The sequence below is a fragment of the Acinonyx jubatus genome, chromosome A3, assembly GCF_027475565.1.
Source record: "Acinonyx jubatus isolate Ajub_Pintada_27869175 chromosome A3, VMU_Ajub_asm_v1.0, whole genome shotgun sequence".
NCBI lineage: Eukaryota > Metazoa > Chordata > Mammalia > Carnivora > Felidae > Acinonyx > Acinonyx jubatus.
The window spans coordinates 65,854,062-65,877,878 of NC_069388.1; the positions used below are offsets into that span (position 1 = coordinate 65,854,062).

Genomic DNA, 23,817 nt, shown 5'->3' on the forward strand with positions numbered 1-23,817 from the left:
CGCACGGGCCGCTACGCCTCTTGCGCCCGCCCCAGCGCCTGTCGATTGGCCGCTGGGGCCAGTGTTCCTCCTGCGCAGCGCACCTCCCCCCAGATTTCCCGCCAGCAGTCGCCGCGCGGTTAATTCCGAGCTTCTAGGCGCTGGGTCCGACTGAGCGGTTGGGCCTTGTCGGCCGTCGCTATGTCGCGACAGAGCACGCTGTACAGCTTCTTCCCCAAGTCTCCAGCGCTGAATAATGCTAACAAGGCCTCGGTCAGGGCCTCAGGTGAAGGCGGTGGTGCCGCCGCTGCTACCCGGGCCTCCGCTTCTCCCGGCGGGGATGCGGCCTGGAGCGAGGCCGAGCCTGGGCCCCTAGCGGGCTCTGCGTCGCCACCCGAGGCGAGGAACATCAATGGAGGGCTGCGGAAGTCGGCCGCGCACGCTGTCCCCCCCAGGTAGCGCGGTGTGTGGGGGGGGGGGGTGCCGAGGGCGGGGGCACAGCGGCGGGGCGCAGGGAGCCTGGGGAAGGGAGGCTTGCTTTGGAGGATTGCGGGGTGCGTAGCCAGGCCTTGGGCTCGGAGGAGGTGGGGCTGTATACTTGGCTTGAAACAGTGCAGGGGTTGAGTTCGTAGCCTTGGCGTTAGGGGGCGTAGATTGTAAACAGGGCAGCAGGAAATTGGCTGCAGGAAGAAAGGGTGGGGGGGAGGAGACGTGCAGACTTCGGAGGAAGAGATGCGTTCCGCCAGGTGGGAGGCCGCGGTAGAGATGGAGTGCAAACTGGTTGGGGTAGCGAGAAGAAAGGGGAAATGGGAGCGTTGGGGGTGGGGCGGGAAGAGAAGGGAGCTTTGCACGCTCCTTGCGGGGTGCGCACCCAGGGCGGGGGAGGGGGTGGTGTTTGCCTGCGGCGGGGGAGGGGTGGCGGGAAAGAGGAATGTCTGCGGGGAGGATGAACGCTTGCAGCCCAGAGGCTGTGGGGGCGCGGCAGTGACTGGGATTCGAGGAGGAGGTTCCTCCTTCAGAGCTGGGATAGTGAACTGGGGGCCATTAGACGTTCGGGGAACACACTTTGATGCTTGATTTGAGCCTTGGACGCCTAGACTGTGGGGGCGATGGGCCCTCGGCCTGCTTGTGTGGGCTGTTGGGGAGGTGGGAGTGGGGGTGGGCCACGAGCTGTGTGCGTCGGGGGTGTATCACGTCGCAGACCGAGGGGTCCGATTGGTCGGAAGGAGAATTGCAGGGCGGGGTGGGGCGGGGCAGGTGGGGGCGGGGAGCAGAAAGTGCTGGGATCCGGCTGGGTCATCCCATAGGTAGGCCGAACAAGCACCAACAAATGAAGAATTTAGAAGCCGTGTTAATTTTGACACACGTGGAAGTGTCGTGTGGAGTTGAAAAAGATGTTATACAGTGTCTCTTTTGTTGACGATTCCATGGGAGGAGGGGGCACTGTAATTTTTTCGCAGTTGAGAGTGAGATTGGAAAGGCCTTGAGCTGGCCCTGGACAGGGATATACCGCCACGATTGTGGGGAATCCGGCCGGGAGGTGTCCTAGCTCTCCGAGCAGTTCGGTGCTGTTCCACGGCTTGGTTGGCCTTTTGTCGGAGAAGCGGCGACATTTTGAAAAGCTCGTATTTGCTGTATCCCAGGTATTGTATTAGGCACAAAATGTAATGCTAGCCGTTTGAAAGGATGAAGAAATAGAGTTTAAGAAAAAAAAAACCAACTCATTCAAGATTGAAGTGTTAGTGGTTCTGAGTAATCCAAATGTCTTTAGTTTTAGGTGTCCTACAGATTGTGAAGTCTAAGTGTAATTATAGCGTTACCTTCCTTTAAGCGACCCTTTCAGGCAGTGAGTTTATGTAGTTGTGTGAAGAGTAGTAGGGTATGCCTCTGGCTTAGAGATTATTTGGGGCTCTTTTTTTTTTTTTTCAATATATGAAATTTATTGTCAAAGTTCTTTTTTCTTTTTAAGTTTATTTATATTGAGAGAAAGAGAGAGTGTTCGAGCGGGGAAGGGGCAGCGGGAGTCAGTCCTAAGCTGCGCTGAGCCCGATCACGACCTGAGCCGAAGTCAAGAGCCCAACTGATGAGCCACCCTGGCGCCCCTTGAGCTTTCTTTTTGAGAAACATTAGACACTAGAGCAGTTCTTGAAAAGGGTACTTTACTCATCAATTTACATTTATAAGGGAAACCTCCATTTGTAAAGATGTCTCCTGCTTTGAACCAGGAAGAGGAAAGATAACTAAAAGTGGATAAAACGTTTCTAATGGAGATGGTTCTGACTTAAATCTGCATAACAATCAACCCTTGTTGGGTGTTCTTTCCCTGGTACCCTTCGGTACCTGTCCCTCTCCCCACCCCTCCTCCATCTTTCTTTTGTCTTTAGCTGCAGATGGTATTTAAGGTGGTAACTTGGAGCTATCTCTGGGAGTTAACTGTTTCCCTCAGTATCTCCAATGTATGCAGGAGGTGTACATGTTAATAAACCTCAGTTTGGTTTTCTTTCGTTAATCTTTTATTACTGTGGGTCTTAGCCAAGAACTCAGAAGGCTAGAGGAAAAACATTTTTCCTCCCCTAACATGTGTATCTTCCATAACATTGTTTTTCATAAAATTTTTCATCATTCATTGTAAGAAATGCAAGATGTGTTATAATGTTTATTTGAACAGGAGTTGACTATTCTTGCATCCATGCTAAAAGGACGCATTTATTGTGTGGTTTGTGTTTTATGTATTGAAAAGTACATGCTCCTTTTTTTTTTTTTTTTGAGGTCTGAATTCAGGAGACTTGTAAAAACATGACATTGTTTACACTTGACCACCTGCTAAAGGGACTGTTCCCAGAGTATTCAAGAAAGATCAGCATTTGATACTAAGCTTCTAAAGAGACTCCAGTATATAGATTTGACCTTCATTCAACAAATGCCCATGTACCTGCCCTGCCAGGCACAGTATTAGGCATTATGGGTCCAGGATACAACCTTATATAGAACAAGCAAAAGAGTAATTCTTAGAGTAGGAGCAGAGTGTATGAGCTCTGTGAGCTTTGGTGAGGGGAAGAGAGTATATATGACAGGGTAGGCTTTCATCTCTCCGGGGTGAAACCCAGCAGACAGACAGGAGTTAGGCTATAGTGGGAATAAGGGGGTGTTAGGAAGCTGGTTCAGGAAGAAGGTCTAGCAAATTGTGGATTGAAGGAAAGGAGAAGTGAGCCTTTGAGAGGTGTGTAGGGGTTCAGTCATGAACCCCCTTTTTCTTTATTTTTGACTAAGATAATTGAGAGAGCTGTAATACATATGGCTTTTTAAAATTTGAGCGCTTTAAATCTGGCTTTTAAAAATTATTATTACAAATCTTGGCTGGTTTATTTTTTACAATCTTATTTCAGTGATAATTGTCTCTCTTTGAAGTGTATGCCCCATCCGCATTCAGAGGAGTGGTCAGACCTGGCAAATCTTCTTTAAGCACCCTTGTCTGTACTAGTTGTAAGTCCTTTCCTAAGAATTTTCATAGTTAAATGTATTTGTAGATAGCGGTATACTTTTCCAACTAATATGACATCAATATAATATTACTTATTGTAAGAGAAAGAATTCTAGCCCTTTTAAAAAGTATCCTGTGGACTCAGTTTCACAGACCTAACTTGTTTTAATTGATATAATTAAAACGGCTATTTAAAGATGCTCAGCTTGTCATAATTTGGTCTGTGGGAGCCTCTTGTGAGCTGACTTTTACAACTTTTTAACATTACCTCAGGACTTTTGAAAACATTCATTCTGATGACCCTTCTCCCTCCCTGCTCTAAGGCATGGATTTAAGCTGCTCCACAAAGAACCTGTTTTTGTTTTTTTTAAACTTCCTTTAGGTTTCTTTTCTGATCCTGTTTAGAAAATAGTAGACACCAGTTTGGATGACAGTTTATATGGTCACCTTAGATCCTTAGTGCGTAAGTGATGGGTAACAGTTAACCCAAGCTGAAGGAGAAAGAAAAGGTATATATGGGCAGAGGTGTACTGGTGGGGTAGGTCTTGTAGGGGCCTTGGAATTAGTTGCTCTGATTACTTCTCTTTTCTCAGTACTGCATTTAGTTATTTGAGGGTAGAGGAAGTCTGCTCTAATGGTCCACCCTGAGAGTTAGGTGCAAACACTGGTAGCTGATTTCTGAAGTTGGTCTGAAAGTGCTTTTGTGTTATATGCACATATATTTGTTTGACATCTTATATTGTTTATAGAAGCAGATTCTAGCAGTGCTTTGGTACCTACTGAATTTTTTTTTAAGTAGATAGCTCAAAAAGTTGATTATAAATTTGGGGGCACAATCAGTAATTGACAACAAAATTATGGACCAAAAGGAAAGCAAAAACGTGATTTTTTTTTTAAAGCATAGTTTTAAAGATCTGTTCAATATATATTTAGCTTTACTAAGTCATTTCTCAGTTTTAGTTGTATGAGTTTTGTTTTTTGTTTTTTAATAATTAGCTCTATGCCCAAAATGGGGCTCCAACTCCTGACCCTGAGGTCAAGAATTGCATGCTGTACAGACTGAGACAGCTTGGCACCCTAGTTGTATGAAGGCTTTTACATTTATTTTTCTGAGCTATCTGGTTTTTCCTTTTTTTTTCTTTTTAACACTATCTTTAGAATCTCAAGAATATTAAACACTTAAGATATATTAACATTTTTGGGGTGCCTGGGTGGCTTAGTGGAAAGAGCCTGCAGCTCATGATCTTGGGGTTGTGAGTTTGAGTCCCATGTTGGATGTAGAGATTACTTAAATAGATTTAAAAACATTTATATTAACACTTTAAAAACATATAAAGTCATAATTGGATTAGAAAATTTTTTTAATGTTTATTTTTGATAGAGCACAAGCAGGGGAGGGGCAGAGAGAAAGGGAGACACAATGTAAAGCAGGCTCCAGGCTCTGAGCTGTCAGCACAGACAGAGCTCAGGTGCGCTTGAACTAATGAGTTGTGAGATCATGACCTAAGCTGAAATCGGAAGCTCAACCGACTGAGCCACCCATGCACCCTATTTAGATCTTATTTATAAGTATATTGTAAGATATCATTCCAGTATATTTTGGCATTTCAGCTTGGGCTTTAGGAAGAGCCAATGTATTTTACATTGTAATAAAATGTTTAAAATTTTTTTTAACATTTATTTATTTTTGAGAGAGAGAGCATGAACAGGGGAGGGTCAGAGAGAGAGGGAGACACAGAATCTGAAACAGGCTTCAGGCTCTGAGCTGTCAGCACAGAGCCCAACGCGGGGCTCGAACTCACAGACTGAGATCATGACCTGAGCCGACGACTGAGCCACTCAGGTTCCCCTGTAATAAAATATTTAGATGTGAGGTGACTTTTTGGCCCAGATATTTTCAAATTTGATTTGCATAGGGCTAAAGATTCTTGTTAATACAGTTATATGAAAAGGGAAAAATGTTAAGATTGTCAGAAAACATAGCCAAATATTAAAATGCAGTTAATACATGACTGTTGGGCAAAGTTTTAAGTAGAGCCAGTGAAATAGGTGGATGTGATTTTCATAGGGTTATCAGGCTTCTATAAAAACCAGTGTATGAAAAACTGGCAGGTATTCAAATTATAGCATATTTCAAGATTGCATTACATTTCCATATTTAAAAAACTTAAGAAAAAAATTGTTTTTAATGTTTGAGAAAGAGACAGAGTGTGAGTGGGGCTGGAGCAGAGAGAGGGAGACACAGAATCTGAAGCAGGCTCCAGGCTCTGAGCTGTCAGCACAGAGCCCGACATGGGGCCTGAACTCAAGAACTGTGAGATCATGATCTGAGCTGAAGTCAGACGCTTACCGACTGAGCCACCCAGGAGCCCCCCCTCCACATTTTTTTTTTACATTTATTTATTTTTGAAAGACAGAGACAGCACAAGTGGGGGAGGGGCAGAGAGAGAGAGGGAGATACAGAATCTGAAGCAGGCTCTTAGTGATGGCGTGGGACTCGAACTCACAAACTGTGAGATCGTGACCTGAGCCGAAGTCGGATGCTTAGCTGACTGAGCCACCCAGGCACCCCTATATTTCCATATTTTAAAAGACAGGATTTAGTGTTGGTAGGAAAACCTGAATATTTGCATGGATTAAAATATACCTTTTATTTTGGTATTCTTTGGAAACTACACAACTGCTAGAAATTTTTTATTTACTTATTTTGAGATTAAATTTTTAAAATTACCTTTAAACAATTGGAGTGTACCCACAAAATTAATAGATTTAATAAGAACTCTGTTAGCATTAAGTGAAGAAAATTTTTAATTGAAATGTTTAAAATACCTAGTTTTATTACACAGTATACAACAGTGTATTTTATTACCCACTTAATTCTCTTTTTGGCTGGAAACCACTGTTTCCTGGGCTGGAGTTTTTAAAATGTCATTTTTAGCATTAGTAGAGGAACAGTGCATATTACTAAACATTTTAGCCTTAGCATTTTATAGTTTACTGCCAATTCCTAACAGCAGAAAAGTTAGATTGTGTGTAAGATTCTTTAAGTATAAGGTTATATTTAGGGTATGGTGATGTTGAAAAACAATTTGAACAGTTAATTTTAACTTTACAAATAAGGAATTTATTTCAAAACTAGCTTTTTACGCTTTTTTTCCTCCAGTAAGTAAGTATGGCTGTCTGCCTTTCAAGATAAACTTAAAGATATTAACAATTTTTAAGTTAATTTATTTATTTTGAGAGAGTGTGGATGAGCAGGAGAGGGGCAGAGGGAGAGAGAATCCCAGGCAGGCTCCTTGCTATCAGTACAGAGCCTGACATGGGGCTCAATCTTACGAACTGTGAGATCATGACCTGAGCCAAAATCAAGAGTTGGATGCTTAACTGACTGAGCCACCCAGGTACCCAAGACATTGAATTTTTAAATTGGTTGCTTTGGAAATTTATCTTTTCTAATTATTTTTGAGACCTTTGAATACCACTGTACAGTTTGTTTTACAATTTGCACTACATTTGTATAAATGGCAGTTAATAACTTGAGTCTTACTTAGCTCAAGTTATTTCCTTTGGGATAAAACTAATGAACTTATTCATGTTAAAACAGTAATATTTTATTACATCTTAAGTTTAGGTATAAAACTAAAATTTTTTTTCATGTCTTTGGGTCTCAAACTTGAGTTACTCGAGGATAGAAAGGAATTTTCAGGAGGCAGGTGTGGCCATGTCATTTTTGGCTCAAGAATTTTGATCTAGTCATGACAGTTTTTCTGGGATCCCATAAGAAAACAGATTCCTGCAAGTGCTCTGTTGCCTTATACCAGGCAAAACAGAATTCCACTGATTTGAGGCATCCTGTTCCCTTGAACTTCAAATGTACTACCAAGATGGGGCACCTTGGGTGGCTCAGTTGGTTAAGTGTCCAACTCTTGATTTAGGCTCAGGTCATGATCTCATGGTTTGTGGGATGGAGCCCCACGTTGGGCTCTGTGCTAACAGCGTGGAGCCTGCTCTGGATTCTCTCCCTCTCCCTCTCCCTCTCCCTCTCCCTCTCCCTCTCCCTCTCCCTCTCCCCCCCTTTGCCCTCCCCCCCCCCCCCGCTTGTGCTGTCACAAAATAAATAAACTTAAAAAAATGTATTACCAAGATGTGCATTCTTGTCAGTCTGTTATGCACTAACTCCATTCTTGACAATTTGTAACTTTTATAAATTTTTTTTTTAACATTTATTTATTATTGAGAGAGACAGAACGTGAGCAGGGTAGAGAGAGGGGGAGACACAGAATCTGAAGTAGGCTCCAGCCTCTGAGCTGTCAGCACAGAGCCTGACGTGGGGCTCGAACTCACAAACTGTGAGATCATGACCTGAGCCGAAGTCAGTTGCCTAACCAACTGAGCCACCCAGGCGCCCCGAGAATTTGTAACTTTTATAAGATACAGATGTAATGAAACAGCTGGTGTCCAGTTCAGCCCTTAGTCCTTATCCTGCATAACTCTGTACACACAGGCAAGAAGAATAGTTGTCTTTAATTTCACAAATCAAGAACGCTTTTTTTTTTTTTAAGATTTTATTTTTTAAGTAATCTCCATACCCAATGTGGTGCTCGAACTCACAACCTTGAGGTCAAGAGTTTCATGTTCCACTGACAGCCAGCCAGGCACTCCAAACCAAGAACACTTTGTAAACCTCGCTCCATAATGGTCAGGCTCAGGGCTCATCTACGTATACTGAATAACTTCAGTACTTGGGGAGGAACTGCCTCAAACTAGCCAATGATGGGGTTTAGGCTTAGCTACAAACACACCAAAACCTTACCTGAGTCTCCATCTTTTAAGGGATTTAAGTGTCTTTGAGAAGGGCAGCCAGGCTTGACAGGTAGGTATCCCGACTGGTCCCCCTTTCAGAAAAATCTGCTTGGATAACACAATTTGAAGCCTGATGTCTCAAGACTATACAGAAATACGCTTCATGAGGGGAGACATGTTCATTGAAATAACATGTATTTGCTCTTTGGCTAATCTTGTAAAAATTATTGCCACGGTTCAGACTCACAACTGTTAGTGTCTTTACAAAGACAAAAGATGTTTCCTTCCTTTAGCAGCAGAAATAAAAGTCCAGCTTTAGGGTAGTCCCAGGTACTTTGGTACAAAGGCTGTGTGGTTAGTGGCTACCTGGCTGGAGTCAAGGGAAAGACTGCTTGACAGTAGGGAGGCTTGTAAACAAACCATTCTGCACAGCTGTAAGGGTCTTTGTCTCCTGTTAATGGATGTTAGTAGCCCGGAGGCACTTAATAGAAGTTTGTTTGAAATTGTACAGTCACAGCTTCCTGCTAAAGATGACCTATGTGGTGAGCTTGATGGCAATATTTATAGATCTTTGCTTGTGTAGGTTGCTCTAGATTTAAGAATGCACATACTGTAAAGGCCCTTGAGAAAAGTCCCAGCTGAATCATGCTGTTGTTTTTCTCTTCTAATTGTCTAGCCTAGGGGTTTCCATATCCACATTTTTGAAAAAAAGGAATAATTTCGTTATTGGGTCTGAATACAGTGGCCCCAGGTGACTAATGGAAGCTACTCTAAAATGTTCCCTGTTTGTCATACTTATTTTACTTTTGCAGTTATTCAGTGAAATCTTTAAGCAAGTTTAGAAAATCTTGGTATATAGTACTTGAGCAGAATTTATCAGCTGTTGTGGCTTCCTCATCACTGAGGGACTGTGCTGTAGTCTTTTAATTTTTATTTTTATATTTTAATTAGTTAACATACAGTGTTATGTTAGTTTCAGGTGTACATCTGCTGTAGTCTTTTAAGCTAGATTTTTCTCTCCCTACCCTCTCCTCCTTTCCCTTTCTCAGGAAACCTTCAGGACCAAATCATTTTGTTAAGATTGAATTTCTGTTTTCGAGTCTAAAGGCATATGTACTCAATACTTCAGGGATGTTAGGCACTTTACTGACATTTTCCATAAAACTAGATTTTTAGGAGTGAAGGATAGTAGTGTGCTAGGTAGCTTTTGGAATGTGTGGAATACATAGGAGCTTGACTGGAGACTGATTCCAAGCAAAGTCTAATGAGGTAATATTTAATATCATTAGCAAATTACATAGTATGCTTGGTATTTTATTAATACTGTGGGTCAGGTCCTGTTCCTGGTATATACTATATTGTGGTATGCAGGCATTGATGTGATGCATTATAACTTGGAGAGCATGTACAATGAGTCTTGTTGTTAACATTGTTATTCTACCAGAATTCTGCTATAGTTTTTAAACTGTGAATGATTCTGAGAAGTAGTTTCTCACCTTAATACCAGAATTCATTATATTTGTGTTTGTCTTAATAGTTAAATAATAAGCATTGTGATATTTGCTTATGTTTTTAAAATGACTTGAACATCTGGTTTTTAAAAATCATTAATTCTAGGATTTTTATGCTTGAATATTAACGCCAGAATTCATAGGAGTGTTAATGATACCTTCCTTGGAATTGCTTTTATTTGTAGGTAATTGCCTTGAATGCAACTTAACCAAATATTAACCAAGTTATATATTTCCTTTTGGCAACAGTTCTTGTGACTTCTCACCAGGTGATTTGGTTTGGGCCAAGATGGAGGGTTACCCCTGGTGGCCTTGCCTGGTTTATAACCACCCTTTTGATGGAACATTCATCCGCGAGAAAGGGAAGTCTATCCGAGTTCATGTACAGTTTTTTGATGACAGCCCAACAAGGGGCTGGGTTAGCAGAAGGCTATTAAAGCCATATACAGGTAAGGGAGTCCACTCTGCAGAATGTTTGTGAGAGTGAGTGTGCAAGAGAGCAGGCACGCATGCACGTGAGCACAAGTGTCTCTGTCTCCTATACAGTGAAATTAAGTGTAAAAATACACAATTTCAGGAGTGGCAGGAAATGCTTCCAGCATGGGAAAAGGATAAGATAGATGGGGAAAATATAAGATGCTGTAGCTGGTCTTCAGCAGGTTTGTTGCATGGAGTGGAATTTTTCTGTCTTTTTAGTTGACTTATGGCAATATCATGCCTTTAAAGGAAAAATGTTTTCATGATTAGATCTCATTTGGACCAAAATACCAAATTCAGATATGAAAAAGGTAAATTGACAGTGTCCTCATCTTCAAGGGTCCAAGAGAAAGGCAGTGCAGTCAGGATATGTAGCATATAAATCAGTGTCATTCTCTAGGACAGATGGAGATGCATGCTTACCTGGCCTTCAAAATCCTCACCTATGATTACGTCTGAGGTGAGTTTTACATCAGATTTCTGGAACCATAACTTTCTTTTTCCAGGCCCAGCTTTTTTATGGTCCTAGACATCAGCAGTCCCGCCTGTGGGGCCTCACTTGGGCCAGGTGCACCTTCTCAGTTTCTTGAATTATATAGTGCATGCACATGATGTTCTCAGGATTCAGTGCTTGTACATACACTTGATGATGAATAAGTCCTTATCTATTATCCCCAGACTCTCCAGGCTAGGATGTTGTTGAACTGAAGTGTTTTGGAGTCAGAATAAGGGTCAGTTTCCCAGGAATCTCTGGGAATCATGCCTTTTGGTCCTAGCACCACTCATCCTGCAGGGCAAGGAGAGCATACTGAAGAAAGTTCAGCCTGCACAGAAATCTGACCTGCAGGACAGAAAGAGAATCTGGAAATTTGGTGCGGTCTCCTGCACTAATTTGCTGTATAATCTTGGCCAACAAAGCAACTCAGATACTATTCACTCATATATAAAGTGAGAGAGTTGAACTAGATGACAAATAAGATCTTTTCCTAGGACTGATTTGGAGATTCTAAACAAAGCTTTGGCAGTATGACTTTAAAAATACCAAAAAATTTTGCATTTACGTTGTCATTATTTTGTAAAGGCACCCTCTGCATACTGCATTTGACCCTTTAAATTTCTAAATCATTGCAATAGCGTGGATGAGGAAAAGTAGGTTTTTAATTTTCTTTTCTTTTTTTTTTTTGGTCTTAGGATTGTAAAGTAGTTTGCATCAGGGTTTTTCGGGGAATGATGTCATTAGATAGCTGGGGGGTGAGTGCAGCTGCAAACAAGGCACTGGAGGAAGTTAGGAGCCACCCTCCAATGGATTTTGATTATCCTAACTTCGTAGTGTTGGTGCAACTCTATAGAAAAATGAAAAATTGTACCTTTATTTAAGTTGCAAATTCCATGACACTTTAGCATGTACTATTAGTTTTAGTATTCAGTAGAAAGAAGGAAATAACGCCATGTTTGGAGCTTTCAAATGTAGACAAATGCAGGTTTGTTTTCTAATTATATTTGGTTAGAAGAAAACAGACATTCCTAGTTTGTGCCATTAGATTTGTGATCTTCTGCATCTAAGCTTTTGCTCAGTGGATAGTGTCATTTAAAATTACAGCTCTTTAAATGCAAGGAGTAAAGAAAGAGTTTTGCTTGAAAACAAGACAGTTTAACTTTAAAACAAAAAACATTCAAAGTCTGAACTGGGGTACCCTTCCAAAATATTAGTATCCTTACCAGTAGAGGATTTTTTGTTTTGTTTTGTTTTTTGGTTTGTTTTTAATATATCCTATCTAACTTAGGGATAAACTTAGTATCATAACTCCATTTGACGGTGTAGTTTTGGCCTTCCTGAAGTAATAAAAAAAGGGTCTCAACACAAACACCTTTTACATGTCATGCCTCACCTGAAGAGGAGGTGGGCTTTATCTATTTAGGGCCACTTCCCAAGAAATTAGAAGAGAGATGAAGTGGTCCTGGATGACCCAACAGTTAAGGCAACTTCAAGGAGGTAAAATAGGTAATTTAAGTTTCACTGGTAATTTTTTTCCCTGAGAATTCCTTCCTTGTAGGCTTTCCTGGTCTATTATCAATCAGAAGTAATGGGTCATTAAATTAAAAACTAGATTCTCATCATTCTTGTTCATTAGGACAGGTGTTGTAGGTTGAGTCCACTACCCCACCAACAGGTCCTATTTATAAGAATAAGATTTGCTTAAGACATATAAATTAAATCTAAATGTAAATTTTTTAGGTTCAAAATCGAAAGAAGCACAAAAAGGAGGTCATTTTTATAGTTCAAAGCCTGAAATACTCAGAGCAATGCAACGTGCAGATGAAGCCTTGAATAAAGACAAGATCGAGAGGCTTGAATTGGCAGTGTGTGATGAGCCCTCAGAACCAGAGGAAGAAGAAGAGATGGAGGTGGGACATTGTTAAACAGTCAGTTGTTACTTCTGTTGGGAGAGTGATGGAAGGAGGAGGTGGATGTGCAAAGTGATGTTCTCTTATTTATATGTTGTTTGCATATATATACACTTTAATATTTGTACACATACGTCTGTATTTCCTCAGGACTGTAGGTTAAATTAGATTAGAATCTCAGCAGTCATTTTGCTTAAGTTTTACAGCTTCAAGCCTGGTGGAGGACACATCATGTAAGAGGTAGAACCATTTTTGGTAACAAGTAATGAGCTCAGGACAGTAAGGACATGGTGACAAAATTGGTCATGGTATCTGGTAGTAAGCCTCTATAGGAGGGTGTGGTCAAGCCCTGGTAATTAATTGCCTGGTTTTATGTGTTCATTCCTTTTTGTTGTTGTTGTATTTTGTATGGATGAGAATAAAGGTTAAATAACCTTGACATACAACCTGGGTTTCAAATGTTAGTGGTCACTATTTGACTGAATTAAATTCTGTTAAGGAAGAAATAATTGGTTCATTTAAAATAAACATGGTCATTCTCTAATTTAAGAAATTAGTGAGCGGTGTGCTGAAGAGATTCTATGTTTTATTCTATTACAGATAGGGAATAAACAAGTTAATCTAATGGGTATTTTAAGAGAAATGAGAGGAAAAGTGTTTTTAATCTTATGTTTGAGGTTGAGAGCAGGGATCATAACATTCATCAAAGGTTTAGAACTGGATGGTAATACAGAAATCATTTAGCCTCCTGTGACTTCACGTATGTGGGAGATCCACGATAAGTGAATGTGCCGTGCCCAAGAAGATACAGCTGGTTTGTGGAAGGGCAAGGACTAGAACCAGTAGAGATTGCTTACTGCTTTCTTAACACTTAAGAATTTATAAAGTGGCAAATTTCATAATATGTCCATCTGTAAGAGGAGAGGTGACCCTGGAAGAAAGATAATGGAGTTATTTAAAGTTGTTTATTTCCACAGCCGACTGTTCCTGGGGGCATCACTTTACGGGCATTTGTGATGTACGGTCATGCTAATGGGCTGCATCACTATTATAGAAGATAGAACTGTCATGATAGAATCACTTAATCCTGTAATGTGATACTATTGAAACTGATATTCTTTGAGGAAAAAAATAGTTTCTCATTTTTGGAGATGGGTTCTTCTCTTGACATAGGAAGTATTGAGAAATACTTCACAGTAGTACTGTAGTTTTCCAGATTGTTTTGTATTTAAAAAACTCTTTCCTTGCCTGCCAGGTAGGTGCAACTTACTCATCAGATAAGAGTGAAGAAGATAAGGAAATTGAAAGTGAAGAAGAAGTGCCACCTAAGGTGCAAGGATCTAGGCGAAGTAGCCGCCAGATAAAAAAACGAAGGGTCATATCAGACTCTGAGAGTGATGTTGGTGGCTCTGATGTGGAATTCAAGCCAGATGCTAAGGAGGAAGGAAGCAGTGATGAAATAAGCAGTGGAGTGGGGGACAGTGACAGTGAAGGCTTGGACAGCCCTGTCAAAGTTGCTTCAAAACGGAAGAAAATGGTGTCTGGAAATGGCGCTCTCAAAAGGAAAAGTTCAAGGAAGGAAATGCCCTTGGCCACCAAACGATCAACTGGCATTTCATCAGAAACCAAGAGCACTCTGAGTGCTTTCTCTGCCCCTCAGAATTCTGAATCTCAAGCCCACACTGGTGGAGGATGTGAGGATAGTAGTCGCCCCACTTTCTGGTATCATGAAACTTTAGAGTGGCTTAAGGAGGAAAAGAGACGAGATCTCCACAGGAGGCGACCTGATCACCCCGATTTTGATGCATCCACACTCTATGTGCCTGAGGATTTCCTTAATTCCTGTACTCCTGGGATGAGGAAGTGGTGGCAGATTAAGTCTCAGAACTTTGATCTTGTTATTTTTTATAAGGTGGGGAAGTTTTATGAGTTGTACCACATGGATGCTCTTATTGGAGTCAATGAACTTGGGCTGGTATTCATGAAAGGCAACTGGGCTCATTCTGGTTTCCCTGAAATTGCATTTGGCCGATACTCTGATTCTCTGGTTCAGAAGGGCTATAAAGTAGCACGAGTGGAACAGACTGAGACCCCGGAAATGATGGAGGCACGATGCCGGAAGATGGCACATATATCTAAGTATGACAGAGTGGTGAGGAGGGAGATCTGTAGAGTCATTACCAAGGGTACACAGACCTACAGTGTACTGGAAGGTGACCCCTCTGAGAACTACAGTAAGTATCTTCTTAGCCTCAAAGAAAAAGAGGAGGATTCCTCTGGCCACACTCGAGTGTATGGAGTATGCTTTGTTGATACCTCACTGGGAAAGTTTTTCATAGGTCAGTTTCCAGATGATCGCCACTGTTCTAGATTTAGGACTCTAGTGGCACACTACCCTCCAGTACAAGTCTTGTTTGAGAAAGGAAATCTCTCAACAGAAACTAAGATGATTCTGAAGGGTTCATTATCCTCCTCTCTTCAGGAAGGTCTGATACCAGGCTCCCAGTTTTGGGATGCAGCCAAAACTTTGAGAACTCTCCTTGAAGAAGCATATTTTAAGGAAAAGTTAAATGAGGACAGTGGGGTGATGTTACCCCAGGTGCTTAAAGGTATGACCTCAGAGTCTGATTCTCTTGGGTTAACACCAGGAGAGAAGAGTGAATTGGCCCTCTCTGCTCTAGGTGGTTGTGTCTTCTACCTCAAAAAATGCCTTATTGATCAAGAGCTTTTATCAATGGCTAATTTTGAAGAATACATTCCCTTGGATTCTGACAGGGTTAGTGCTACAAGACCTGGTGCTGTTTTTGCAAAAGCCAATCAACGGATGGTGCTAGATGCTGTGACATTAAGCAACTTGGAGATTTTCCTGAATGGAACAAATGGTTCTACTGAAGGGACCCTGCTAGAAAAGATTGATACTTGCCATACTCCCTTTGGTAAGCGGCTCCTAAAGCAGTGGCTTTGTGCCCCACTCTGTAGCCCTTATGCTATCAATGATCGCTTAGATGCTATAGAAGACCTCATGGCTGTGCCTGACAAAATCTCTGATGTTGCAGACCTTCTAAAGAAGATTCCAGACCTTGAGAGGCTGCTGAGTAAAATTCATAATGTTGGGTCTCCCCTGAAGAGCCAGAACCACCCAGATAGCAGGGCTATAATGTATGAAGAAACTACATACAGCAAAAAAAAGATTATTGATTTTCTTTCTGCTCTAGAAGGATTCAAAGTAATATGTAAAATTATAGAGATTATGGAAGAAGTTGCTGACAACTTTAAGTCTAAAATCCTTAAGCAAGTCATTACTTTGCAGACAAAAAATCCTGAGGGCCGTTTTCCTGATTTGACTATAGAACTGAACCGATGGGATACAGCCTTTGACCATGAAAAGGCTCGAAGGACTGGACTAATTACTCCCAAAGCAGGATTTGACCCTGATTATGACCAAGCTCTTGCTGACATAAGAGAAAATGAACAGAGCCTCCTGGAATACTTGGAGAAACAGCGCAGTCGAATTGGCTGTAGGACCATTGTCTACTGGGGGATTGGCAGGAACCGTTACCAGTTGGAAATTCCAGAGAATTTCATCACTCGTAATTTGCCAGAAGAATATGAGTTGAAATCCACCAAGAAGGGCTGTAAACGATACTGGACCAAAACTATTGAGAAGAAGTTGGCTAATCTGATAAACGCTGAAGAGCGGAGAGACGTATCATTGAAAGACTGCATGCGGCGACTCTTCTATAACTTTGATAAAAATTACAAGGACTGGCAGTCTGCTGTTGAGTGCATCGCAGTATTGGGTAAGACTTTGAACAAGTTTATTCCTAAAGCTTTGGTTAGTGATGCGTTATGTCCTAGTTGTACATTAAGATTTACATCCATTGGAGAGTTGCCACTGAGGTGTATCTCTGAACATAGATAACAAGGTATATATGTCTTGATGTGTGTATGCTTGCCTCCTCACTAGACAAAATGACTAGTTTGTCCATAGCAATTTAAGTTCACTTTTTGGCCTTACTCAGTCTTGAATAATTGAACAAAAGATAAAATATTTTTAGTACTTTTAATGAGGCAATGTGTTTTAGATCAAATTTCCTTTACAGTGGAGTTTTTTAGTATTTGATACTGTTTTAATTTAGTCTAACAAAAAATAGAAGCTTAAAAAATCTTGGCCCATTACTTCTTAATTTTAACTTTTGCATCCTTTCTGTATTTTCAGTGCATCTCTTTTCTTTACATGCATATTTCAAGATTTTGATCTTTTTTCTTTTAGCCCAAATTATCACACTTTCTTTCCTGCAGTTGATTTCTCAGAGCCCCTGATTTATAGATTTGTAATTTGGTAACCTTTTCAAAAGCTTAATATTCTTTTTCTATAAATTTCATGGCCAACTTATTTGGAGCCCTTGGTGTTTCAGTTTAGGTTTTTTCCCTGTGGTTTAAAAACACAGTAACCAAATCTGTAACAGAACTATTTTGACCTGAACACGGCTGTCAAGAATTGGCATCCTTTTTGTTCCACATTTTTTATTTTTAAATTTTACAGAGAGAGTGCATGCTAGCAGTAGAGAGGGGCAATGGAGAGAGAGAATCCCAAGCAGGCCCCATCACGTTCAGGGACTGGATCCCACGATCCTGGGATCACGACCTGAGCCAAAATCAAGAGCCGGATGCTCAACCAACTGAGCCACCCAGGCGCCCCTGTGCCACATTTATTCCTTAAACCAATACAGCTTTGAATAGTTCAGTGGGTAATTAAAAAAAAAAAAAAAAAAATCCCTCGGCACAGGTGTTCAAAATTGTGAATTTATTCTTGGTTGTTTTATATTAGGGGCACCTGGGTGGCTCAGTTGGTTAAGTATCGACTTCGGCTTAGGTTCATGGGTTTGATCACTGTGTCAGGCTCTGCTGATGGCTCAGAGCCTGGAGCCTGCTTTAGAAACTGTCTTCCTCTGTTTTTCTGCCCCTACCCCACTTGTCCTCTGTCTGTCTCTCTCAAAAATAAACATTTAAAAGAACTTAAGAAAAAAAAAAGATTGTTTTATATCATTGTGCCTATTGTGAAAACATTCTGCTTCTAAGAAGTGTTAGCGCCAGTATTAGATCAAGTAAAATAGGTCAGTATAGCATTTCCCAGTTGTATCTCTTAGCTTCCCCTGGCATTCCTCTGGTCTGGATGTTAGGGGACTAAGTCTTCTTGAGATTGGGCGAGAAGTGGGATTTGGGGCCAAAAATGAGAGTTCTCTTTTCATTACAAATGCTATAATAGAAGACCCCTAAAACATTTAGGCTGATGACTGATTTTAGGTTATTGAATGCATTAACAAAGCATTTTATGTATTCTGGAGTGCCTTTTAAAGAAAAGAAAAAACACTATGTCTAAAAAGCAAGTAGAACATACCACCCTCCACTGAGAAAGTGTTTTGTTTAAAAACAATTTTTTTTAAACGTTTATTCTTTTGAGAGACACAAGGTAGGGTGTGAGCTGAGGAAGGGACAGAGAGGGAGACACAGAATCCCCAGCAGGCTTTTTATATTAATTAGTTGGGTCTTTGTGTTTATCAGACCTCAAAAATCAAGCCTCACTTTTACCTTAACAGATGTCTTACTGTGCCTGGCTAACTACAGTCGAGGGGGTGATGGCCCTATGTGTCGTCCAGTAATTCTGTTTCCAGAAGAAGACACACCCCCCTTCTTGGACCTTAGAGGATCACGTCATCCCTGCATTACGAAGACTTTTTTTGGAGATGACTTTATTCCTAATGACATTCTAATAGGCTGTGAGGAAGAGGAGGAGGAAAGTGGCAAAGCTTATTGTGTGCTTGTTACTGGACCTAATATGGGGGGCAAGTCGACACTCATGAGACAGGTAAACTGACCTTTAAGGTTTTACAACAAAGTTACTTGTACGCTTTAGGAATATATTACATATTTAGGCCCTTTTCCAAATAGCACATGAATAACAGAGTTCAGTCACTAGAATACTAGGAAACAAAGGAAAAATGTATTATAAAACAGAATTGTATTCACTTCATCAAATGTCTGTCTGATGTATAGGAAGCCTATATTTAAAAAGGCTAGAAAAATAAAAAAGCAAGGGAGATTTCAAGTTATGTCTTTATAAACTTTGACTTGACTGGATTCATTTCCTCTGAAGGTAGGTGTATTCATAATGAAAGAAAATGTTGCAGGTTTGTCCTTTAATTCAACTCATTTGTGGGAATCCTTATAAAAAACCATGACCGACTTGTTCAGATAGGAAAGCAAATAAAATTTATGACCTCGAATAACTGTTGGAAACTGCTTTTAGGGAAGACAATAAATACATAAGGGGTTGGCCAGCCACTGAGCTAAACCATGATTTATATTTTTTAAAGGGTTATAAAAAGGAAAAAAAATATCACTGAGACATTGGGCCCTTGAACTGAAAATGTTTGCTGACCCCCTGCTCTCCTGTATAATCTTATACTTATGGTCATCAAATTTCCTAACTAGCAAGGGACAGTACGGTTCTAATTGATCGGTTTTGATTTTTTTGTATTTCTGTCAAGCTCTCCAGGTGATCTTAAAAAATGAAAATGGGGTGAGCTTGACAAAGTGCAGGAGGGTTCCATCCTCCCAGATTGATTTGGTCTGGAATTGCTTCTAGGCATCAGCAATTTTAAAGAGCTCCCAGGTGATTCTACTGTGTAGCTAGCCAGGGTTAAAAATCACTGATGTAGTGGGTTCAGACCTCACAGGCTGAGGTTTTCAAGCCAGTTAGGCCCTAAGCCTTTTACCTTCTCTAGGCTTCGCTTTGCCTTTTAGGAGTGCCTGACTGCTACCATAATTGTTCTTATGAAAGATAATGTTTATTAGCTTGGCATTGCTGTCTTCTGGATATATATATAGATCTGTATCTGTCTATGTATCTATGTTTTTAATGCCAATTAGAAATGACCTTTTCCTCCATTTACAGGCTGGCCTGTTAGCTGTAATGGCCCAGACGGGTTGTTACATACCTGCTGAAGTATGCAGGCTCACACCTATTGATAGAGTATTTACTAGACTTGGTGCCTCAGACAGAATAATGTCAGGTGAGTTTTCTTTTCCACCTAAGGCTTTATTATTTGACAATTCATTCTGTGTTTTAAGTGATAAACATATCTGCCTTCAGATATATCAGACATCTGATGAATTTGACAATTCATTTCCATGTTTTAAATGATAAATATATCTGCCTTCAGATATATCAGATAAATATATCTGCGTGCATATGAGTCATTTAAATTTGATGTTTTTCTTCTGGAATGCTTTCAGACATTTGAAATCATTCTATTGTTTTAAGAATTGCATGTGTAATCTGTGTAAAAAGATTTAACCTGGGTAGCTCATGGATTCAAAGAATATGAACCTTAAAGATGAATGTACTGTTTTAGGATTCTAAAGCTCTCCTTCACATATGTGTGTGTTTTAGGTGAAAGTACATTTTTTGTTGAACTGAGTGAAACTGCCAGTATCCTTACACACGCAACAGCACATTCTCTGGTGCTTGTGGATGAATTAGGTAAGACATTACAATTTCCATTTGAAGGCTATTTTTAAAACTTGAGTACAAAGAATTACTTTTCTTGAAGATGGTTGACAGTTCTCTAAAAGAATGCACTCACCTTTGCGCCATAGACCATAGTTGGAGATAAGAGATTGAAGAGATAATGTGAAAAAGTTCTCAGTATTAAGAGATCTCAAGCCTTTGGTAATTAATCTATCAAAATATGGATATTTAAGGAGAAACCAATAGGACATTTCTGAAGATGACTGGTACCTGAACAGTATGCTTTAAAGAAATGCACCCCACTCCAAGGGCTGCTAAATGAGACCAGACCTATTTAGCTAAACACAGGGCCTATTATTTGGATGCACTAATTGATGTTACTGTTCTTTTTTTTTTTTTCTATTGTAAGGTAGATCCTTTTGGGTATTAGGCAGATATGTAATTTATGCATATTTTACTTTCATAGGAAGAGGTACTGCAACATTTGATGGAACAGCAATAGCAAATGCAGTTGTTAAAGAACTTGCTGAGAACATAAAGTGTCGTACATTGTTTTCTACCCATTACCATTCATTAGTGGAAGATTATTCTCAAAACGTTGCAGTGCGCCTGGGACACATGGTATGTGTAAATTGCTTATGCAAAAGGTTAGATTTTTGAGGGAATCAAGTCAGGTACTTCCATTACTAGCACATGAATATAACGTAATAAAATATTTTTCTTTTTTAGGCATGCATGGTAGAAAATGAATGTGAGGATCCCAGCCAGGAGACTATTACCTTCCTATATAAATTCATTAAGGGAGCTTGTCCTAAAAGCTATGGCTTTAATGCAGCAAAGCTTGCTAATCTTCCAGAGGAGATTATTCAAAAGGGACATAGAAAAGCAAGAGAATTTGAGAAGATGACCCAATCACTGCGATTATTTCGGTAATTATACTTGGATATAATTTTGCCATGCAGCCAACCTTATTAAAACCATAAAGGGGGATGGTTGATGTGAACTCAATTTTTTTTTTTTTTTTTAATTTTAAGGGAAGTTTGCCTGGCTAGTGAAAGGTCGACTATAGATGCTGAAGCTGTCCCTAAGTTGCTGACTTTGATTAAGGAATTATAGACTACATTGGAAGCTCTGAGTTGACTTTTTGACAAAGGTGGTAAATTCAGACAACATTATGATCTAATAAACTTTATTTTTTAAAAATGACCATTTTTCCATTTTCTTTCTAGGAAATTAAACCCTTTTAATTCTTATCTACCTTCTACATAATGGTTATTGAATACTCCACAATATATTAAGTCTAGATGTTATGGTACATGCATACACTTTCAGGCTGTTTATACCCACTGTCACCAATACACATAAATGGGGGAGGGGGAGCTATGAAACTGTATAGGGCTGTATATATACTTGTCTCAGCTTAATGCAGGAAATTGTTTTTAATTTCCAGCAGTTTGTCTAAACTGTTCAAAAAAAAACTATGAACAGAGTTCAAATACAGGACTGTTTTGAAGAGACTTTCTAAAGTGTACTTTAAAACATAGTAGTTTTTACCTTTCACAAAACTGAGTTACAAGAATACTTTTGTTTTACAGTGCATCCCTTCCTAGGAAGTCTCATTAAAACACTCACTTTTTCTAGGGGTGATTTTTGAATGCTGCACAGGGAAGGGAAGGAAATAATAGTCTTAACTTTTCTTAAAGGATACCAGAAACATTGCTGGATATAATTTAAGATTAGTGTTTTCTCTTTCATAGAAAGAACGTACATACTGGGACATGAGTACAGTTACAGCAAGTCTAGGTGTGCTAACAAAACAGGGCACATTCAAGTACAAGAAGATTTGCTTGAAATTAAAAACAAACTACATGAGATTAAAGCATTAAAATCATATTTCTCAATCTGAATACATGTTAAAAAAAATCAAAAGAAACGCAGAAGTGCTAGCTCACATTTTTACCATATTACAAAAGCAATTGGTACCCATGTCCATAAAGGCAGCAACAAAGCTGCTTGTCTATTGAAGAGTACTACTGCAAATTGGACTGCATTCAATGCTAGTTGTAAAAACACCAGCTTTTTTTCAGAAGTTGGTATCTGTACAAAATTGCAGCTTATTTCTTCACTTCTGTCCCTTCAAAAGTCTTTACACAGTAATGCTAAAACACCCAGCTTTGAGATCCTGAGTCAATATATTGCCACTTTCTTTTTGGTAGCTTGAGCTTCATAGTGTCAACTGACCTCGTGTATCCATTTTTAATACAGTCTCTTCCTGTAGCATGGGCAAATATTTTAAATCTTCTTCCAAAAAAAATGTTTTAAGTTATGATGTTAGAATGGCAGGACTTTTTCTTTAGGGAAGGAATTCAGTTGTGCTGCAATGTATTAGATTCTATAGGTGGAGCAGAGTCATATAGTGTATCTGTATCATGTGTAGGCTCACCAGCTAATGTACAAGGATTAGACAGTGTTCCAGCACCACAGTCACAGAAAAACCTAAAGCAAAATGAAAACCCAAAAATTAGGAAAGTGAGGGGGAAAATAAGTGGGTAATAGAGCAAGTAAGTGTGCTACATACCTATCATGTCTAATAAATTCTACATCATGTCCCTGATGGCACTTCTTAATGCAGTTCACACATATGGCATTTCGATCTGTGGTGTTACAAGTGTGACATCTAAAAAGCAAAAGCTTACATTATTTTTCTTGAACATGAGATTTCCTCAAAACATGGTATTTCACCCTATGACCTTTGGTTTACAAGAAAAGAGGACCAAAACCATTTTGTGGCCCCATGCCACATTAATTCTGCAAAAGGACTTAAATGTAATAAGTGAATCTCCTGTGTCTCTAAGAAAAGCCATTGATTTGCAATTTAACCTATCAAAGTCTGTATTGAATCAACTTGGGGGAGAAGGGAGTCAAAAACCACTCAGTGACTAGGGTATATGGAACACTTAATGACAGCTTTACTTTGAAACTCCTAGGCAAACAATATAAGCATTGTGTTCCATCTTTCTAGTGATAGGAATAGCTACTGCAGTATATTTTCATATTTATGGTCCCCAACACACAATCCTCAAGTAGACTGACCACAGAACTCAATGTGGACAAATATAAAGTTCACAGTTATATTTTCTTTCCACTGGCAAATACCCCATTTCCTCTGCCTTAAGAGAAAGAGATCTAAAAATGTTAGGTATTGCCAGTTTAGAAAACACACACACACACAGAAAAAGAAAAACCATGAACTCCCCCTTTGCAAGACTCAAGTAATTTAGAAATATACCTGTAGAAATCATGCATGGGATAGCTGGTATAACTTGATATTTTATATAAACATTGGCCTCTACTAACAGCCTTTTCTATGGCATCTTGATTGTTCATTATTTTGTTGTCTGTAATAAAAGAAAAAAATAAGTAAAATTCTAGAGGACAAAGACAAAATATAGAAGACTTAAGATAAAAATAGAATTATTTTAAAGAAGAGTCACTTTTTAAGATCTTTAAAGTTAAAGGCTAGCCAATTGAGTAAAACACCTTAAAGGATTTTCCTTGTGTAAGAGATTCCAACTGTTTAGAACAACCTGAAACTTAGAAAATAGGTGAGTTGCAGTCTTGGTAAA

The 23,817-nt window shown here is 39.7% G+C and overlaps 2 protein-coding genes across 5 annotated transcripts in view; one reads left to right on the top strand and one right to left on the bottom strand.

Moving 5' to 3' along the window:
• The first annotated feature begins 72 nt into the window (after positions 1–72).
• MSH6 (mutS homolog 6) lies at positions 73–21,397 on the top strand. 3 transcript variants are annotated; one of them, XM_027072506.2, is made up of 10 exons: positions 75–434; positions 10,024–10,223; positions 12,488–12,657; positions 13,913–16,457; positions 18,258–18,526; positions 19,616–19,733; positions 20,114–20,203; positions 20,658–20,812; positions 20,921–21,120; positions 21,226–21,397. In XM_027072506.2, the coding sequence occupies exons 1-10, from the start codon at positions 181–183 to the stop codon at positions 21,305–21,307; spliced, it is 4,083 nt and encodes a 1,360-aa protein (XP_026928307.1). In that variant the 5' UTR covers positions 75–180; the 3' UTR covers positions 21,308–21,397. The 3 variants fall into 3 exon arrangements, with proteins under 3 accessions (XP_053056540.1, XP_026928307.1, XP_053056539.1); XM_053200564.1 differs by lacking the exon at positions 75–434 and adding an exon at positions 1,279–1,622; XM_053200565.1 differs by lacking the exon at positions 21,226–21,397 and having other exon boundaries at positions 73–434; positions 20,934–21,098.
• Positions 21,364–23,817, bottom strand: part of FBXO11 (F-box protein 11) — an 83,929-nt gene continuing 81,475 nt past the window's right edge. For both annotated transcript variants that reach the window (XM_027072508.2, XM_053200566.1), the window contains exons 21-23: positions 23,481–23,589; positions 22,770–22,868; positions 21,364–22,687 (exon numbers count right to left, since the gene is read on the bottom strand). In XM_027072508.2, the coding sequence (XP_026928309.1) occupies positions 22,558–22,687; positions 22,770–22,868; positions 23,481–23,589 (338 nt within the window). In that variant the 3' untranslated portion in view covers positions 21,364–22,557. The remainder of the gene's footprint in view (positions 22,688–22,769; positions 22,869–23,480; positions 23,590–23,817) is intronic.

Bases quoted from the DNA above. Each gene is read 5' to 3' on its own strand.
- MSH6 (XM_027072506.2), top strand. From the start codon at position 181: ATGTCGCGACAGAGCACGCTGTACAGCTTCTTCCCCAAGTCTCCAGCG. The intron at 19,734-20,113 runs GTGAGTTTTCTT...TGTGTGTTTTAG, and splicing joins CTCAGACAGAATAATGTCAG to GTGAAAGTACATTTTTTGTT. The intron at 20,204-20,657 runs GTAAGACATTAC...TTACTTTCATAG, and splicing joins GGTGCTTGTGGATGAATTAG to GAAGAGGTACTGCAACATTT.